This window comes from Lactuca saligna, chromosome 5 (assembly GCF_052625555.1).
Source record: "Lactuca saligna cultivar CGN05327 chromosome 5, ASM5262555v1, whole genome shotgun sequence".
Lineage (NCBI taxonomy): Eukaryota > Viridiplantae > Streptophyta > Magnoliopsida > Asterales > Asteraceae > Lactuca > Lactuca saligna.
Genome location: NC_136421.1, coordinates 281,701,832 through 281,721,857, shown reverse-complemented (window position 1 = coordinate 281,721,857; position 20,026 = coordinate 281,701,832). Strand labels below are relative to the sequence as shown.

Genomic DNA, 20,026 nt, shown 5'->3' with positions numbered 1-20,026 from the left:
TGGCTCATGCATGAGTAAAGTAGGTTAGAATGATTGAAGTGATACTTTGAGCCTTTCCTTTCCATGAAATGGCTTAAATCCAATGACTTTATGGATGAGGAGGTCTTAAATTAGTCAGATAAGTGGTTGGATCAGACATGTTTATTAAAAAGGGTTGGCTAAAAAGACACCTCATTTTACCATATAAACACCCTAATTAAATTTTAAAATATTTTTATTGGACGAAATTGCATTGTTTTCTGAAAAAGCTGATTATAAGTAGTTAATTATAGGTTGACCTTTTATAAAGAGGTCAATGGGGTGTTTAAGGGGTGTCTTATTAGCATCACCCATTAAAAACCAGGAACATGAATGCAAACTTTGTGTTATACCCACTCTATAGGATAGGGGCATGGTTTTATGGTTTCCCTTAAAGTCAACCACTATGAATATTCTGCCTAAGTAGTTCCATTTAAAAGGGCACTGCATATGAATATCAACAGTCACATGCAACTTAGACACTCCTAAATCTGATAATTATTAGAACATTAATCATAATCAAACGTCCCATTTTTATAAGAAATTTTCCATTTTTAAATTAAGATGAATGCCCATTTACATAAATTTATAATAAAGATAAAACCAATTTTTTAATAATCATAAACCATAATTAAAATCATAAGAAAAATATTACGGAATCTCCAATCATAAAACTACCGATATGTGTGTGAAGTCACACCTTTGACTTCCCACAATCTGTAGAAGTATCTGAAAACCTTTAATCCACACATATAAGCAAAAAGCTTAGCGAGTTCCTAAAATACCATATACAACAATACACAAAAACATCATAGAAAATTTACCCTTCAGCACGAAGCTGATCCGCCCCTTTGGCCTTCAGCATAAAACTGGTCCACCCCTAGCCTTCAACATAAAGTTGGTCCGCCCTTTAGCCTTCAACATAAAGATGGTCCGCCCCGAGTATCTTAGCCTACAATACATAATATGCCAACATATACATCAAACATAGATACAAACAATCCAATACCACAAATAACTAACTAGCTAACTAGTCTACATGCCTAACATCAAACCACATCATAAGTATATTTTATCCTATAGAGGATACATATTGTAATATACAGTATAGTGAGAAAACTCACTTGAGCTAAACAACTGAAGCTCAACAACAACCTCAGTAATACGAACAACTAACAAAAGCCACCTAATGTCAAATTGATCCCGATCCTTAGTTAAATATTCAATTTTACCAAAGTTTGACCAAAAATCAAACTCGTAAAAAGTCAATGGTCAATGGTCAATGGTCAAATTCAATGGTTAACGGCTTTCGCATTGTGAACCTTGAACAGTCGCATCGTGAACCACTAAATGGCATAATAGTTGGGGAAATTCAATAAATCGCGTCGTGACATCCAATAAGTCACTAAGTGATTTCTTACAGTTTAACTCATTAAGATCTTAATCCTTAACTACATAAGTTCTAATTCTCATATCTAGTACTCCATGATGATTTAATGGATAAAGTTTCCAACTTTATTCATCCTAAGGGCTTAACAACTCTAAATCTCAACTCTAAGTCCAAACTTCCACTTATGATGCCAAAAACTCAATGCGTGTCCTAAGGACAAGCATGCACAAACAGATTTCCAACACCAAGCAAGCCCAAAAGTTGATTAATTTTATCATATGGTTCTAGAGTTCTCCAAACTCCAATAACACCATAAAAGGGACCAAGAAGACGCCACAAAACAATCTAAAACCTAGATCTATGATGATATTAACTTTGCATGATTCCAAGGTCCATAAACTGATTGGATGAAGATGAACTCCAAGGAAAACAAGTCTTAATCACCAAATGTTCATTCTTCTTCTTCAATATTCTAAATAAAGCTTCCAAGATTATCAAAACTTGCAAGTAAATGAAGGATGAATAATATGGAGGCTAGGGTTTACTCCAAGGAGGCTCTTTGAAGTGATGGGAGTTGTAAATGACTTACAACTAGGAAACAACATTGTTAAATATGAGGTAAACCGTACAATCATGAGCTTAGGCTACACCAATATTCACGTCATGAAACTCTATGTATTGTGATGTGATTGGCCTGGTAGAGCAAGGCCCATTTACTATAAGCCCAAATCGTTCTCATCCCAAAATTATTCCTTTAAATCATAAGCCTTATACATTCAACCCAAAATCATAAGCCTTATACATTTAGCCCAAACCTAATCCTTTAATGTCATCAAGTCATTAACTTTTAAGATCAAAATATTTCACTAACAATTAATAGAAAGTAATCATCCAATGCAATTTCCAAACTCTGATCAAAATTTGGTCCTTAGACAAGTGATTAACTTATTCCTTTATTCTAGATATCTTTATGAACATTAGCCATGGATATGGGTCAATCTCAATGTTCAACATTCTATTTTCTGATTAACAATTTTTTATATTACATCTAACTACTAAATTAAACACATCAATTCAGTCGGGGCTTGGCCAAGCACTTCAGATGTTAGCACCAAATCATTGAGCGCCCCATAGATATCATTTCCTAGTTACGAGAAGGAACACATAAACTTTGACTACCAGTTATGGATAGCATTGGAGCAAGCTAAAGCATAACTGATTGTGCAAAGAAAACCCCATATGTATCTCAGTTTGAAAAATAAAATCCATTTTCATCTCATAATTACTTATGGTTAGATCCATGAAGTAATCTCTAAGCACAATTTGTTTCGATACTTAAAATCTCTATTTTCATGTACTCATATAGTATTAGCACAATCTTCATTGAAATACCCAAAGCACTTTGGTCAATCGACCAATATTCATGACAGTCGTGAATCACTCACCCACTTCCTAGAGTGTGACCAATTGTGGAAGTTTGAACATAATTAAACATTATAGAAATTGGTTCAAAACATGTAAAAGCGAAACACAATATTTGAATTAACATAACTTTGATAGCAATAAAAGCTCTTCATTAAGTCACTACGAAATAAACATCAAAATGGTTACAATTCATATTGTTATATGTTTCATAATAATTCAAACTAAAAACTAAACTATTACATCAAACACTATATAGTCTCTTGCCAATGACCCTCACATAACCATCATGTTTCTCTCTTGATAGCGGCTTCGTGAACGGATCAACATGATTCTCCTCAGATGATACCCTATTCACGATGATGCCTCCCTCTTCTACTCTATGTTGAACGTAATGATACTTTCTTAGCATGTGTCTCACATTACCATAAATCTCCATAAGCTCTTTAATGCTTAGAACAACTCCAATATCACTAATGAAATTCTTTAACCATGTAGCCTTATTTGTTGCTTCACAAGCTTCAATATACTCAAAATCGCATGTCAATTCTACCACCGTCTTTTGTTTGGAACTTTTCCACATAACAGCTCCTCCATTCAACAAAAAAACCCAACCTGACTGCAAACACGATATATCTATGTCATTCTGGAAACTTGCATCTGAATAACCTGTGACTCACAACTCTTCTCCGCCACCATATACTAAGAACATATCCTTAGTTCCTTTCAAATACTTGAGGATATTCTTCATGGTCGTCCAATGACTATCACCAAGATTCTCTTGATATCGACTCACCATGCTCAGAGCATATAAGATATCAGGTCTAGTACATGTCTTAACATACATGATCAATCCTATAGCCGAAACATGGGAGACTTGACTCATCCTTTACAGTTCTTCTTCGGTTCCAAGAGATTGATCTTTACTAAATCTTATGTCATGTTTCATGGGTAGATACCATTTCTTAGAATCTTGCATTTTGATTTTTTTTTCAAAACCTTATCTAAGTATGTACTTTGGCTCAGTCCAATTAGACGTGTAGATCTATCTTTATAGATCCTAATGCCTAGTATATAAGCTAATCAATACGTCTCCTTCAGTTTCTATATGGAAAGCATAAAACTCAAGAAGGAGATGAACTCTATTTGATCTTCGAAGATGATGAGTTAGACCTATGTCAGTTTGCTCAGCAGGTTGATCACCCTCTAGTTGAATGCCAAAATTCCCGTCTTAATATGTACAAGCCATCAAGGATTTGAAAATCTCGAACCTTTCTTGTAGAGCTTACTCTGGAAACATTTCCTTGAGATGATCATTAATTTCGAACGCCCCAAGACTCTTGAAACTCTTTTCAAGATCTGGGGACATGGTTACCAACATTATTCAAACAACTTTTTTAGATTCATCATCATGTTTATTCTAAGCAACTATATCTTCTTTATAGGACTCATCATCCTTGTAAGGGAGACTGTCATCGAGGACAAACTGTTTGCCCTCATACCTCAAGGAAATTATTAGGTTGCTAATCTAGTCCAAATAGTTTTGACTAGTGACTTTATCCTTGTATATGATCGAAATGAGAGAGAAGTTCTAGTTTGAGGTAAGATGAGGAGGTAAGGGAGGAAGATTGTTGTAGTCCTTCGTCTTCTAAAAAATGAAAGGAAGTTTAGTTAGTTTAATTTATCCTTAAAATAATTTTAAACACTAAATGAATTATTAACAAAGCTAGGGTCCATATTTGACTTTGAGATGTGCAAAGGGATGTTGTAAACACACAACAAAGTTTTTTAGGTTGGCAGTGCAACTTGTCAATTTCAAACTCTTGAAACTCCTAGATCATTTGAGATGCATTGACGTTTAATGGTATGTTAATATCGATTGTGCTCATCTCAAATTTAATGATGGGGATACCACATAACATTAAATAGATGGTTAATAAACCATATAAAACTGCTCGATCCTTGATGCAAAATTATCCTCACATTGACGTGTCGGTTATCCACACACGCTCCATCAACAAAATTATTTCTCGAGTGACTCTCATTTTAACTTCAATTCTTGAACTAACATGTCAATTCACCACACACGCTTCATCATCAGAATATAAAGAGAATATGTGTTTTCATGTGTAGCACGTGATTCACGTTTTCAGTATATATAAAACAAGAATTTTATTTATCATTGTATTAATACTGTTAATCTTTAAACAAAATCCGATCGAACCTTTCGGTAACTTCACTCTAAAAATACAAAAAGGCGGTCAAAGTGTTAAGCGCGAAACATTTTAAAAACCAAGTTCATTATAAATCATAGAAATCTCCTTAAACCTTTATTAGAATATCAGAATGGATGAGTCTAGTCTTGATTCGACGATAATGTTTTTATTAACTTGTGAGGACGCATGTAATATAATTATTATACGTATAGTAAATTATACCATATACTAAATTTAAACATTTTAAATTTATAATCGTGTCTTTCTAATTTAATTCTCTTATTAAATAAAGTTCAAGATAAATATTCAAATTTTAATTCAAATTTAAATAATATTCAAATTTAATTAATTAAATATTCAAATTTAAATTCCAATTAAATAATATTTCAATAAATTACTAAATTCAAATATTTAGATTTAAATAGTTAAAATAATATTTTAAACGAGAGGCTAAAAAAATTAGAAATTTTAATCGAAATCTAAAATCCTGAAAATTCGTCTGCCGCGCTGCAACTAGCAGGTGACTGCGCTGACTGCGATTAACATGTTTCTTTAGTTTTTTTTTGTAATAAACTTTGTGCTATTAACTAAAACCAATTAGGCTCTAATACAATTGTTGAGGATTATTAACATCAAGTACACTGTATAAGTGTGACATCTTCATTTTTACGGTCATTTTAATTTTTTTATCTATACTTATTTAAAACAAAGTTTATTTATAAATGTAGAATTTGGTCCCATATAGTATTTCCGAAGAAATTTTTTTCATTAATTTATAAAATTTTGGGATGTCATCACTGATACAAAACATAAGCATAAATATGTCTTACAGTATTTTAGACTATCAGTCTACATTTCTTTGAATCTCTCATCATTCGTGTACCTTGCACGACTACCGGTGATGCAAAGCAGCTGAGTGGATCAGGTTGGTAAACCTGGTGAGTACATATGGTTTTCAGTACACAATATTATAATCATTAATTATACATTTTCCGCAAACAAATAACCCAATTATCCATTCCCGTTATCCTCACTTCCTAATCTTTAAATAATGATCTCGATGGATCTTTCATAAAGGATCTTTATCATCAACATTTGTCATCTATCCTTCCTTAAGTATCTAGGCACAACAGTACAATAGTAATTTGGGCATAACACAACAATATGATAGTACATTGGTCATAGCACAACATGTCAGAACTCATCATTTCGCACACCATTTTACTAACCAATATATTCTTAGGTGACTCGACACAATAGTACAATAGTACTTTAGTTATAGTACATCGGGTCACAACTCGTTATTTCATACAATCCATAACTCAACCTCTCATTTATTATTTTACTCAGTCCTTTACCAACCTATCACAACCTCCCATCGGTTATTTCACACAACCCTTCACTACCTAATCATATTTTAAATATAATAATTTATATACGGTTTAATCAAGTAATAGCTATATCATATAACAAATATATATTAAACAAGGATAAATAGCACACATATAATTTAATTATTTAGAATACTTGTATTTATATGTAAGCAAAAAGTAACTATGCACTCACTTGTTAAAGTGGATGACTGGAAACTTGGATAATGCTTCGCTTTAGCACTTAGTCTTTCCTTTGATGTGACCTAGGTTCAATTATTACTAATCTTAGTTTATCATTTCTTATGACTAATCAATAGTCTAGATTTCTCAACAACCCAAATGCCTACAATAAAACCTATCAATTAAGGAGCAACAAGATAAGATCATATCGGAGGTAAAGTCCGTTTGGTATACAGAGTATACTGTTTGGTAAGCCCATTTTAAACACCTCATTAAATCTTGCCTAGACATCACCCCCGTAAGTAGATCAATTAGTATAATGACTTGGAATCACTGATAAATCTTATTTATAGATTCATAACAACGACTATGAATATAAATATAAATTATAAAAAATAAAGTTGAGTGTAATCTAACTTACAAAAATTTCCTAGACATAAGTACGAAAATTGTACTGGTAGTACTCCGGCATGATAACTATTAATTGTCAGGATCCTAGGGACCACGGGGCTTTGTCGAAGACTAAAACTAAGGGAATTTTGGGTCAAATGCAGATAATTTCGAGAGAGGCAAAGGAAAGGAGTGAGAATGAATCTGACCCTTGACTCCATTTATATGTGAAAAAAGTAGTGTGTGTCGTGCATATGGTCGGACCAAGTGATGTGGCAACTGTCGAGTGGTGACAAGTGTCATCTATTGGGTGGAGTGTCAGTGCGCGCTGCACATGCTGTTCGTGCGCATGGTTGTGTGCGGTTTTTTGTAATACCTTTAAAAATCCACATCTTCTTCATACGAGCTCTATTTTCAATGCGTTTTTATATCCATGTGTAGCTATCGACGAGATCTACAACGTTCATTTAGACTTCATCGGCTAATTTTGAATTTATTTTTAACAGGCTTAGACTGTTAAAGGACGTTCAAAATTCATAACCCTCTCATCTGACGTCCGATCTCGATTATCTTTATACTAATGGACTCTTATTAACGATATATTTGATTTTTGTTTTGATTGTTTTTCTTAACAATCTACCAATTTTAATTTTGGTTTCCGTGTCACATACTGCTACGCTGAATCTTCTCAAAATCATAACTTCTACTCAATAAGTTAGAGTTAGGCGTTCGTTATATGTTCGAAATTCTTGTCATATATGCTATAACTTTGGTTAAGATTATTTATCCTAAATCTTCTTCTATCAAAAAGTCATTTTTAACGCTTATTATATCTTAATTGATTACTCTGAATCTACGGATGTTACACTAAGGCATCCGAAACAATTAGGAGATTTACCAAAGTGTACATGCATCTTAAAATCTAGGTTTTACTAGTTATAGCAACATACTTTAAAAATCAACAAAAGAAAGAACTACTAACATCTTATTGTTTGATTGTGATCTTGTAACTGTCAGTTTGTTGATATCGATGAAGGATCTAATGTAGCACCCTCTAATGGAATCAGATCCATAATACCAAAAGCAAAAGGAAGAAACCCAAACTAGGGTTTATACAAAATTCTCCAACCCTTAGAAGAGGTTAAGAAATCGTTCGAGTCGAGAGAGCGAGTGAGAGAGAGACAGACAACCAGACAGTGTGTGAACACATTTGGAGACATAATAAGTAGTTTTAGGGTTTACCCTTAACAATCTATTTCTAGACTGCAAATAAAAACCTAAAAGGATTCAAACACTAGGGTTAATCCTTATCTGATTCAAATAAGTCGTATTCCTACCTATCAAGGGATACACCAAAAGCCTCCACCCCTATATATCCAGGAGCTTCTGGAATATCCCATTAATCCATATGATGAATTAATATTCAAGATATTTGATTAATTAAAATATTTTAATTAATTACCAAAATAATTTCTAATTAATATATTAATTCCTTCATAAGTCAACAACTTATTTATCTCTATTTCCTTATGTTGTTTGGGTCATGATGCCAACCTAAAATGAACCTGATATTATTAAAAGTATTACCAAAACTGTTATTAACATTGGATACTATTTCCGATAGAAATAATCATATCAGAACTAAGCTATCTAACATGATTTTAGTGTAGTATGAGACATTGCTTTCCAACCTCGGTGGTCACTTCAGTAAATAACAAAAAAGTTGGTCAATTTTTTTCTTCTAAGCTATAATGTGGTATTTTTGAAAGGGTAATGACTTTATCCCATGTATATATTTTGTCACAGTTTTTTTTATATGTGATTTATTATTGAAGTTGTTTAGCGTGTTTTGAAAATACTAACATGACCGATTACTGTAAGTTTAGTCAGGTTTTGACGTCTTTGACATCTTTTAATGAGTGAACAATTATCTTCTTTGATCAAACCTGGTTTTTTTAGCAATCATGAAGATCTTGTTCTTGAACCAAAAAAAATTATTATTGTTCTTTAAAATTGGTACTCAAAAACCAACTCATGAAGGGGACACTATGAACGTGGTCTTCAAAATTTGGATTTAAAATCCCTTCATGTACAAAGATGCAAGCTCAAGAACATCAATATATGGAGAGTGTATGTGAGTGTTTATATCGGTCATCACCATAAATCAAAAACGTTAAACGCCAAAACTCAAGAACGCATAAAAAACCTAGAAATTGGGCTATAAAAACTTAGAAATCGATTTACATGTATGAGTACATTGTTTATTAAAGAACCCACCACATTGGCATATATATATATATGTTCAAATTAAAAACATTTCAAAATTTCAAGAACATCGACTCATTATCCGAATTTACATGCGTATTAAAAAAACTCAATCACATTGCCCCTTTACAGAACCCGGCACAAGCTCTTTTTGAGTTTGTTCTTGAACACCAACTTCAAAGAACAATAATAACTTTTGAATTTTAGAAAATTAATGCTTGGTTGATTAAGATGACCGAAGATTCACCGTAAATGTCAATGACACTGTCTATAGTAATCGATTATATTGGTATTTTTCAAACACGCAAAACAAGTTTAATAGTAACTAGTAAAGAGGTCGCGGCTACGCCGCTTTTGGGGTATTACGGAAAAAATCGACAAACTTTAAAAGATATGTGCTGAAATTGTAAATCATCACAAATAAGGGAGAAAATCGATAGTCTCTAAAATTAGATGTCAAAAGTGTACAATCAAAAGAATGGAAACTCCAGGAGAAAATTAAAAGATGTTGTGGCAATAATGTTAAAGTTGCTAAAGTTGGAAAAATATGATGATAAAATTCAAAAGGAGTTTTTTTTTTCTTTTTTATGTCAAAATGTAAATTTTTTTAGTACAAGGACGAAAAGTGTCAAATTTATAAAAGATTTGTGACAAAAACATCAAAAATGTAAAACTTTTGACTGTAAGACTAAAAATATCAAACTCACTAAAAATTTGCGGTAAAAACCAAAAGACAAAAAAAATCAATCAAAACACAAAAATATAAAAATTTTAAATTTAAGAGCAAAAAGTATTAAATACACCAAAGATTTGTGGTAAAAACGTAAAACCCAAAAATATAATATTCCTTACTTTCATTTCTTTAATATATATATATATATATATATATATATATATATATATATATATATATATATATATATATATATATATATATATATATATATAAACTCAAATCAAGAAAATAAACTTTTATAGATAAGATTGTTACAATTAAAAGTATTAACTTTTATGTAATTATAAAATAATTTGGAAAACAACAAAAGCAAAAATGCCGTTGCTTAAGAAAGCAAACAGCCACACACACGAAATCAAAATTTGGTACCCAATACCAATAAATAGTCCTACTACGGCTCCAACGAAGCTTCCTCGAAGGTCACTATGGCTCTCCTCTCATTCCTCCATATAACCACCACCATCTTCCTCCCTCCTTCCATCAAGAATCCCCATTATCATCAAATCCCCTCTGCATCCTCTCCCTCTTTCCAATCATGAAACTCTCCGGAAGAATCAACCCCAAGAACATCTTCAGATCCAAAAAACGCAGCACAGTATCCAGATCGGAGTCATCGTCTTTCAGTTCCTCCATTACCACTACATCAGGCTCCCCGGAGCCCAGCCACCACCACAAGTCAAAATCAAGCGGCCTTGCGACACCAACCAGCGTCTTACCGACCCACTCACATGAAATATCATCCGACGAGTGGTCGGAGATCTCAGCCGATATACAGTTTGAGCTTGTACAGGCGTTCCGGATCATGGACACCGACGGCGACGGAAGGATAACAAGAGCGGAGTTGGAGGCTCTGTTGAGCCGGATCGGAGGTGCTGAGCCTGTTACACCGGAGGAACTTAGCCTCATGCTTAACGAAATCGACAGAGATGGCGACGGAAGCATTAGTCTTGAGGAGTTCGGCGTTATAAGCTCTGCGTTCGGACCACCGTCGTGTAACGACGAGTTAAGAGGCGCTTTTGAGTTTTTTGACACGGATCACGACGGGATGATCACGGCGGATGAGCTGTTTGCGGTGTTTAAGTCGATCGGCGACGGACAGTGCACATTAGAGGATTGCAGGCGTATGATAAGTTGTGTGGACAAGAATGGAGATGGATTCGTCTGCTTCGAGGATTTCACGCGTATGATGGAGCAACAAAGATAGAAGACAGAAAAACATACTGTAACTGCTAGATCTTCTAAAAGATTCTAATATTAAATCGAAAATCAAATTCTTGAATTTACTTTTTTTTTTTTTTTTTCCTTTTTTTTTAATATACATTTTTTTCCGGAGAATATGGTGTGGTGTTGTGTTCATCGTGTGGCCATGAAAACAGATTATCTAAGTCAATGGACGGCGCGAATTAATCGACTGAAAACAATAAATAAATATTTAATGTATTTTAATATGCTATAATTATATATTTGAAATTATTGTTTGGTTGGTTTACTTTATGTTTGAAACATTTTTTTTCCTGGACTCACTAATACATGAAAGTAGGAGAGTAGGTGGACAGATTATTTTTATCTTTCGTCTTTTATTTTTTGAGTGTAACGTTATTGATTTATTTATTTTTCACTCATCAGAAAATAGATATCTTTCACTAATTTTTCATTACTTTTATTTTTTATATTTTTTTAAAAGTATTTTATACAAATATTATATTCATTTCATATAGGAAATTAAAACCATAAATTTTAACATATTTTTATAATTTTTTAGTATGTATATAATTTAATAAATATTAAAAAAACTAAATAAATAAATAAATAAAAATGACTAATAACACAAAAAGAGAGGGCCTCCTCTCACCATTTTCCCCTTCACTCTAAAATGCAGTACTGGTGTTGTGTGTAGGCCCTCCATACTCTTTAGCCTTATGGTGGTTGAGTTTCAGAAATTTTATAATTTTGAGTATAATTGTAGGTAATTGACACAAAATACATTTTACTTTTAATTATTTTATTTAAATTTATATTTATATATTTTTATTGGGAAATCTCTTATAAAAACCCAATATGCTAGGTTACTTCATTTAATCCCAATTTTTATTCTTTAAATAGAAAATTTTCGATTATTTTATATTTTGCATAATAATCTTTATTTTTATTCAACAGAAAATAAAAATTTACCGTATAAAATTAGATAATCGGGACTTCTCTGTACAAAAAATTAATGTTGGGATTAAACCGTAAAATACCAAAAATACTAAGACTTTATTAAAGATTTTCCTTTTAATTTTGTTCAATGTCGACCAAGTTACGCCATTACTTCTCAGTAACCCTTTAGTCATTTCCGCTTCTCTCATATAATCTTTTCATACGACAATCAATCATTACATCGTTGAACATCACACCAAATAGGGGTAACAAACACCTCATTGAAGACAATAATTTAGTAGGATTCATCAAAGCGCACATGAAATTTGACCCCCCCCCCCCCCCCCCCCCCCTCTTTGCACAGGAGACCTAAGTACAAATCATGGGGGCTTCAATTATAGGTAGTCAAAATGGAGTAACATACGTCGCTTGCAAATCAAGGAAAGACGTCTTTGTATCTTCACCAAATGGTGGTCCGTCTTTGAAGGGAGCTCACTATAAACGATAAAACTCATTATTGAAGAAAAAGCAAGTGGAATTTCGTCCCATAATGTCGTACGATTGATTATGCAACACGCTTTTGGTCATGGGTGAAGTGTATAATTGTGTTAACCCTTCACTAGTTGTGTTAAATTTCTTTATTTCTCACCTCATATTTAATGTACCGAAAGTAACCGCTCTAATCATGGTTCGTTACAGTGATAATTATATTAGGACTCATACTTTAAAGAAAGCGACTTGAGTGAAGAAAAGTGATGAAAATGACCCAACCTTTGTGGTTGATAATGAATTGGATGATAGTAATAAATATAGACAAGATAAACTGCAATAAAATGTACTAAATGGTTTATTTCTTTATGAGTTACATCATTAGTTATGTCTTTACTAGGTTCTTACAAAAAAAAACAATGAAGTTGAAGCAATACAAGAGGGTTTATATTTTGATAGTGAAGGAATTATAGAAAAGGAAATCGACGACGAATCACTTGAAGTAGGTGTTGAATAGGGTTTATATTCTCTGAACCAATTAACTCCTTTCACGGATTTGTGCTAATCAGACTCGATTCTTTAAGAGTTGAACAATACTTGTCTTCTTAGTCATTACCGAATCGAAGGTAACACATATGAATAAAACGGAATCATTTACTAGCTTCTTGGTAACCTTGTGACTTTTCCTGATCCAAGTGTGAGTCATGTGCTTCCAGTAGTATAGGCCTCTACTACTATTCACACATACTCATACTCGTCCCAAGTATTGTCTCGCAGTTTCCAAGTCACCATTCAAAAGTTTTCACAAAGCAACTTATCACACATGAATGTGTTCAAACAAATACGTACAACAATTTCTCCTAGACTCAACTAGGGTTTTCACGTTTCTATCAAACATATATTGGATTACCTATACTCACTTTTTAGGATTCTTCTCATGCATATGCTTGATTTAATATATCCTAATACTTTTCCATAGGCCGATAGAAATTTTACATCAATTTCTTCATATTAATTCTTTCTTGAGTAGTGTCTACTCTACAAGACATACTATTCCAAAATTTACTTTAGCAACATGGAGACAAGCGGTCTTTTACTACCTGCATCATCTTCTAACTCATGTAATCCATCATGCACATTTGTTCATTTCATTATTCTTCCTTGACATTGTTATTCTTTTATCTGAGTAAGTCTTAAGTCTACTTCATAGGAGTCTATCCTAAGAGGTCTGCATCTTAGTTGTATCTCAGAAAGCTCTACTAGCTTTAACTTGGTTCTCTATCATTCCTGACTACAACATCTCTTCTCATACGATACTATGGGTGTATTTCTTCTTCAATTAAGCATTCTACCTTACTTAAACAAGTAAGTTGCTTAACCATTTACCACTAAATGACTTAATTCACCATCCCAGTCTTGTATGTTAAAGTCGGCTTAACACACAATGGAACTTCTGTAAGGATGGGATAGAAGTCAATCATCACTTAGTATTATTAAATACTAAGTTTGAACATCTTTTATAGGGTTAATACTCGAACTACATACTACATCACAAAGTCTTGGCCTATTGAGTCTGAAAACTTCATTAGCCTTTCTTTTGATCTTCATTTAATTCTTCTAAATCTTGCATGACATTCATTGTGATACTGCCGAAGTACTGATCACCATCTTCGGTTCTTTTGACTCTATTAAACAATCACTTCTTCAATCTGAACAGCGGTAAAACAACTTCGTGGATTTGTACCAACACATTTATTTTGCCCAAACGTGTTTCAAATGCACATCTTTCTTCCAAAGATGTTATTATATATCAAACATACTTTAAATGTATGTTACCACTCTATTGGTATTTATACACTTATTACGATAACAATTCATATTTATTATTTTACGATATCTCGCGATCGTTTATTTATAAACTTATCGATGTCAACTATCATAAGTCTCTTTATCACTTCGAAAAATTCTATTATGAAAATTCTTAAAATTTTCTAAACCATGGTCGGCAACAGGCCTTAAGCTTTCTCACATAATAGAATATAAGGCATATCTCTTCTCTATATTCATTTATCATTTAGCACATAATAGAATATAAGGCATATTTCCTCTTAATATTCTAGTGCTTGCCTCCATTAGGTATTCAACCTAAAATATATCATATCATCTTTACTTAATAATTCTTGTTTAAGTTTAGAAATTCTTAAAATTTCTAGTTCACTTAAACTAATTTTCTTAAAATTCTGAAGTAACTTAATATCATAGAATACTAGGGTTTATCACTACCCAATCCCCCACTTAAATATTTCCTATGGTTTGTATCCATATACTTATTATGAATCAGCTCATATATTGAGCTTCCAATAGTTTAAGTCTAAATACCAATCCGTGATATTTAGTTCACTTAAACCATTGCTCTGATACCATGATTGAAAGACCCTAACTTTCATATTTATGAAAGACCCAAACTTTCATACTATTTCAGATAAAATTTCTTAAGTTACTTCCTCAAAACATGCTACGTGCATATTTATAAAACAATATTTTATATTGATAAAGTGATTACAAAATATTGGATACAAACCGACTAAGCTTTATTACATTTCATGTCTACCGAGGAATCTACTATTCATATACATTTATGAACATTAAAATACAGAGAAATAGTAATAACTATTCTAAATCTTTCAGCAGTGTAAAACTATATTGGATACTCATCAACTGCAATTGTTAAACATTGAGAGGGATAAACGATAACGCTTAGTGAATTCAATAAATAGATACAATATAATCTTATGCCTTATATATACCAATATGACAGAAGCAAAAGGGAACACGAACAACAATAGCATATGCGTATCATATGTCAGGCTTTCAATATCAACTCAAGATTTGATTCAAATATTTACGATCAATGAGACATAACGATTTCAATACTTGATATGCATTGATAGGTGCATTTTATGCACCTATTTTGCATGTTTATTTCCGTCTTTTTATAGCATTCTACTTCATAATTCTTGCATTTAGTTGATTATTAGGGTAGTTGCATATTTCATTAAGAATGTCTGGTACTTCACTATTTTTGATTTATTTTGCAGGCATTATGGAGCATGGAACGTGGAGCTTGGATGCATGGATGCATGGAGCTTGGGTTCTTGGAGCTTTGAAGCATGCAGAGAAGATGAACCGGTCATTCCATGGAGGAAAGCATGAAGACATAACCCGAGTCGTTGTTGCATTATCTTCATAGCAAAGGATTACGTTTGAAACGCGGTTCTTGTCACTTTGACACTGGTCGTGTTTGTCCTTTATCATCTCATATTTGAGCAACATGACGTGTGGTGAAGCTGGACTGAAGATGGAGCCAACATTGAAGAATTTTTGGAATTTTAGCAAAAAAAAAAGCATGGGCCATGCCAAAAACACATGGTCAAGACAAATGGCCATGCCAAAAAACACATGGGAAAAAGGCATGGCCATGCTAAAAATGCATGGCCTTATGGCAAGTCGCGTGAACTTTAATAAAAGAGGAGGAGACGTCATTTTGAAGGGGAGAAAGGTTTTTGGGAGCAGTTGGTGGCGATCTAGGGCAATTTTGGGAGAATTCTTGGAGCTTTATTGAAGACTTAATCATTGCAAACATTTGGATTTCATTTTTGTAAGGATTGGACATTCCAATTCCATATTTACTCTTGTTTGATTTGTTCTTAGCCATGTGTGGCTAAGAAACCCTAGTTTCTAGTTCTTCTTAAAAAAAAATGTTGATTGCTTGACTTGAAGCATATGATTTGATGTTTGATTTGTGATTCTATTCTAGTGATTATGTTTTTGTTTCAACTAGAATCCTTGAATTTGATTTGTGTTTGATTGGCCACTTTCATGAATTGAATTTTTGCGCAGTTAATTAACTTTTAGGGAACCTAATCGTTCTATTGAGTTAATAATTGGTAACAAGCAATAAGTTTTCTTATTGTAAAACATATATCACATGTTTTCACACTTTCGAGCGTATGAGAAGAAATGAACATTGTTGGGAAGCTTGTACAAAACTTAATGCAGTTTTTCAATAAAATCTAAGAGCGTGTTTAGGTTGAATTAGTAAAGCTAGGTCTAATCAAAGAGCGTGTTTTGATTAGATAATTTGGCAAGCGAGAGTTATTAGAGCGTGTTAATATCTTTCAGTACCAACATAGAATAGTAATCTTGAATTGCATGAAGTCATAATCAAGTTGAACAACAACATTGAGAACTAGAACTAGAACCATTCAATCAATTTGTTTACAAATCTATTTCATTTTGTGCATGCTTTTAAAGTAGATTGTTATTTAGTTATTTATTTTTGCAAACAAACCCCCCTTTTTGACCAAAGTACATTGCGCAAAGAGGTATAGACTTTTGTCCCGTGTCTTTGTGGTTCGATCCTGCTTGCCTTGTGTTACTTTTTAGTGCATTAAAGCAGTGTATTTGGAGTCAGTTGTACCCCTTTATTTGTTGGGTCTGACACACCTAACAAATTGGCGCCGTTGCCGGGGACACGGTGTTACTAATTGTTTATGCCTAGATCTTTTCGTACAGGTACACCACTGCCAATTGACTCGGAGATAGAGAAGACTGCAAAGAAGTTAATGAAGCAAGCCAAGCTTCGTAAGAGGCAACCGGTTTCCGGTACTTCTTCATCATCCAATCCCCCGGTCATTAACATTTGTGAGGATATTACCCTCTCAAGTGTGTCCGCATCCGAAACAGAAAGTCCATCACGTTCACCTCAACCATCCTCATCCAGAAATACCACCCCACCCTCTTCACCTACTCATCACAACCCAAACACTACACCCACAGAAACTTCAACCACTACTCATACCATGGGAGACAACCATGGAGGGAATCCACCTCCAAATCCACCACCAGAACAAACCCTTTGCCAATGGGTGAGGCAAGAGGTTACTCAACAACCTCTTTGCATCACCTATCCGGCAGCCACAAACCTTGAATTAAAATCCGGTCTCATTCACTTACTCCCAACCTTTAGAGGCTTAGAAAATGAAGATCCCCACAAGTTCCTCACGGAGTTCCATGTTGTGTGTGTTGGCATGAAACCGCACAATGTCACTGAAGACCAAATCAAGCTTAGGGCATTCCCCTTTGCAGTGCAAGACTCAGCAAAAGATTGGCTTTATGATCTTCCACCGGGGACGGTCAACACATGGGTAGATCTTGCACGCCTCTTCTTAGACAAATACTTCCCAGAAATGAAAGCCTCAGCCCTAAGAAGAGAGATAATTGGGATCAAACAACACAAAAGAGAAGCCTTTCATACATATTGGGAGAGGTTCAAAAAGCTTTGTGCCCGTTGCCCAAAGCATGGTATTAGTGAGTATCAAATCCTTCAATACTTCATTGAAGGCATGAATCCTTGGGAAAGAAGACTTCTTAATGCTTCAAGTGGAGGATCTTTGACTGACAAGACCCCAACAGAGATTCGGGATCTCATAAAAAACATGGCGGAGGATTCAAAGCATACTAGTCAAGATGAAGATTGGTACACCGATGCACCTCGAGGTGTAAAAGAGGTGCACAATCCTCAAATTGAGGCTCAACTATCCGAGTTGACTAAGGTGGTAATGATGCTTGCTAAGGACAAAGGTGTGCAATCCACACCCCGTCCCTGTGGCATTTGCACTCAAGTGGGACACCCGACTGATATGTGTCCTCAATTGCTAGAAGAAGAATATGAAGAAGCAAATGTTATAGGAGGCTATTCCGGGAATAATCAAAGAACTTATGATCAGCCCCGAGGCAATCAAGGGTGGAACAACAACCAAAACATGGGTTATCAACAAAGACCCCCACCCCATTACCAAGTAAGGCCTCCATTCCCACAAAAAAATTACCAACCGAGGCAACTACAACCTCCTCCTCCTCAACAAGCTGGATCCTCAACTATGTCCTTAGAAGACATAGTCAAAAGCCTTGCCACCAGCACCCAAAGTTTTCAGCAAGAGACCAAGGCAAGCATCAAGAATCTTGAGCAACAAATGGCACAACTTGCTCAATCGGTGAGCAAAATGGAGAATCAAGGAAAGCTACCTCCTCAAACTGAAAAGAACCCAAAGCACAATGCTTGTGCAATTAGCTTGAGGAGTGGAAAGAAATATGATGGCCCGAAGATGCCTGAAGAAGAAGAAGAGGAGTTAGTGATAGAAGAACCACCAAAGAAAGATGAAAAGAAAGAAGAAATGGTGGAGAAAAAGAAGTCGGAAGAGAAAGAAGCAAAGATCACACCACCACCTTTTCCATCAAGATTGAGCAGCAACAAAAAAGAGAGAGAAGATAGTGAAATCATGGCAATGTTCCGGAAAGTTGAAGTCAACATCCCTCTCTTAGATGCGATCAAACAGGTACCTAGGTATGCTAAGTTTCTTAAGGAACTTTGCACATCTAAAAAGAAGTTGCGAGGTAATGAGACAGTGAAAGTAAGTGAAAATGTGTCTGCAGTTTTGCAGAAAAGGATGCCCCCAAAGTGCAAGGATCCAGGTGTTTTTACCGTTCCTTGCAAATTGGGAAACTTGTATGTCCCCCGTGCTATGCTAGATTTAGGAGCTTCAATTAATGTTTTACCATATTCTGTTTATAAATATATTGGCATATGCCTTTTAACAAAAACAGGGGTAATCATCCAAATTGCAGATCATTCTATAGTACACCCAAAAGGTGTATTAGAGGATGTTTTGGTGCAAGTTAATGAGGTTGTCTTTCCTGCAGATTTTTATGTGCTTGATATGGGAGATGATGACCATCCATCCTCGAGTTCCATACTTTTAGGTAGACCATTCTTGAAAACAGCAAGAAAAAATTGATGTCTACAATGGTACATTGTCCATGGAATTCGATGGGGAGGTCATCAACTTCAATATCTATGAAGCAATGAGGTACCCAAGTGATGCTCATTGCATAAATTTTGTTGATATAATCCAACCTTTGACTGAAAAGTGTTTTGAGTTGACTAACCATGATTTGTTGGAGTTAGTTTTGAGCAGGAATTTTGATAGCAAGTCAGTCAAAGAGATTGCAGAAAATTTCAAGTTAGATGAAGAGTTGCTGGAAATTGTGGAGAGCATGGAAGAAAAGAAGAAAATAAGGTATGATAATAGCAATGTGAAATTGCCCATTTCTGACACAAAACTTCTTCCTTCCGTTGTACAGGAACCTAAGCTAGAATTGAAGACTCTTCCAGATCATTTGAAGTATGCGTACCTTGGAGAAGAGAAGACTTTGCCTGTCATTATCTCCAACAAGCTGTCCATTGTAGAAGAAGATGAGTTGGTGACTTTGCTGAAAAAGTATAAGAAAGCTATTGGGTGGACAATTGCTGACATAAAAGGGTTGAGCCCTTCCTTGTTCATGCACA

At 34.2% G+C, this 20,026-nt stretch overlaps 2 protein-coding genes across 2 annotated transcripts; both read left to right on the top strand.

Moving 5' to 3' along the window:
* Nucleotides 1–10,404: 10,404 nt before the first annotated feature.
* Nucleotides 10,405–11,273, top strand: LOC145048009 (putative calcium-binding protein CML36). The gene has a single exon (XM_078996389.1). The coding sequence runs from the start codon at nucleotides 10,526–10,528 to the stop codon at nucleotides 11,192–11,194; it is 669 nt and encodes a 222-aa protein (XP_078852515.1). The 5' UTR covers nucleotides 10,405–10,525; the 3' UTR covers nucleotides 11,195–11,273.
* A 5,898-nt stretch (nucleotides 11,274–17,171) lies between these two features.
* On the top strand, nucleotides 17,172–19,475 carry LOC145046778 (uncharacterized). Its single transcript, XM_078995045.1, has one exon. The coding sequence runs from the start codon at nucleotides 17,172–17,174 to the stop codon at nucleotides 19,473–19,475; it is 2,304 nt and encodes a 767-aa protein (XP_078851171.1).
* The last annotated feature ends 551 nt before the right edge of the window (nucleotides 19,476–20,026 follow it).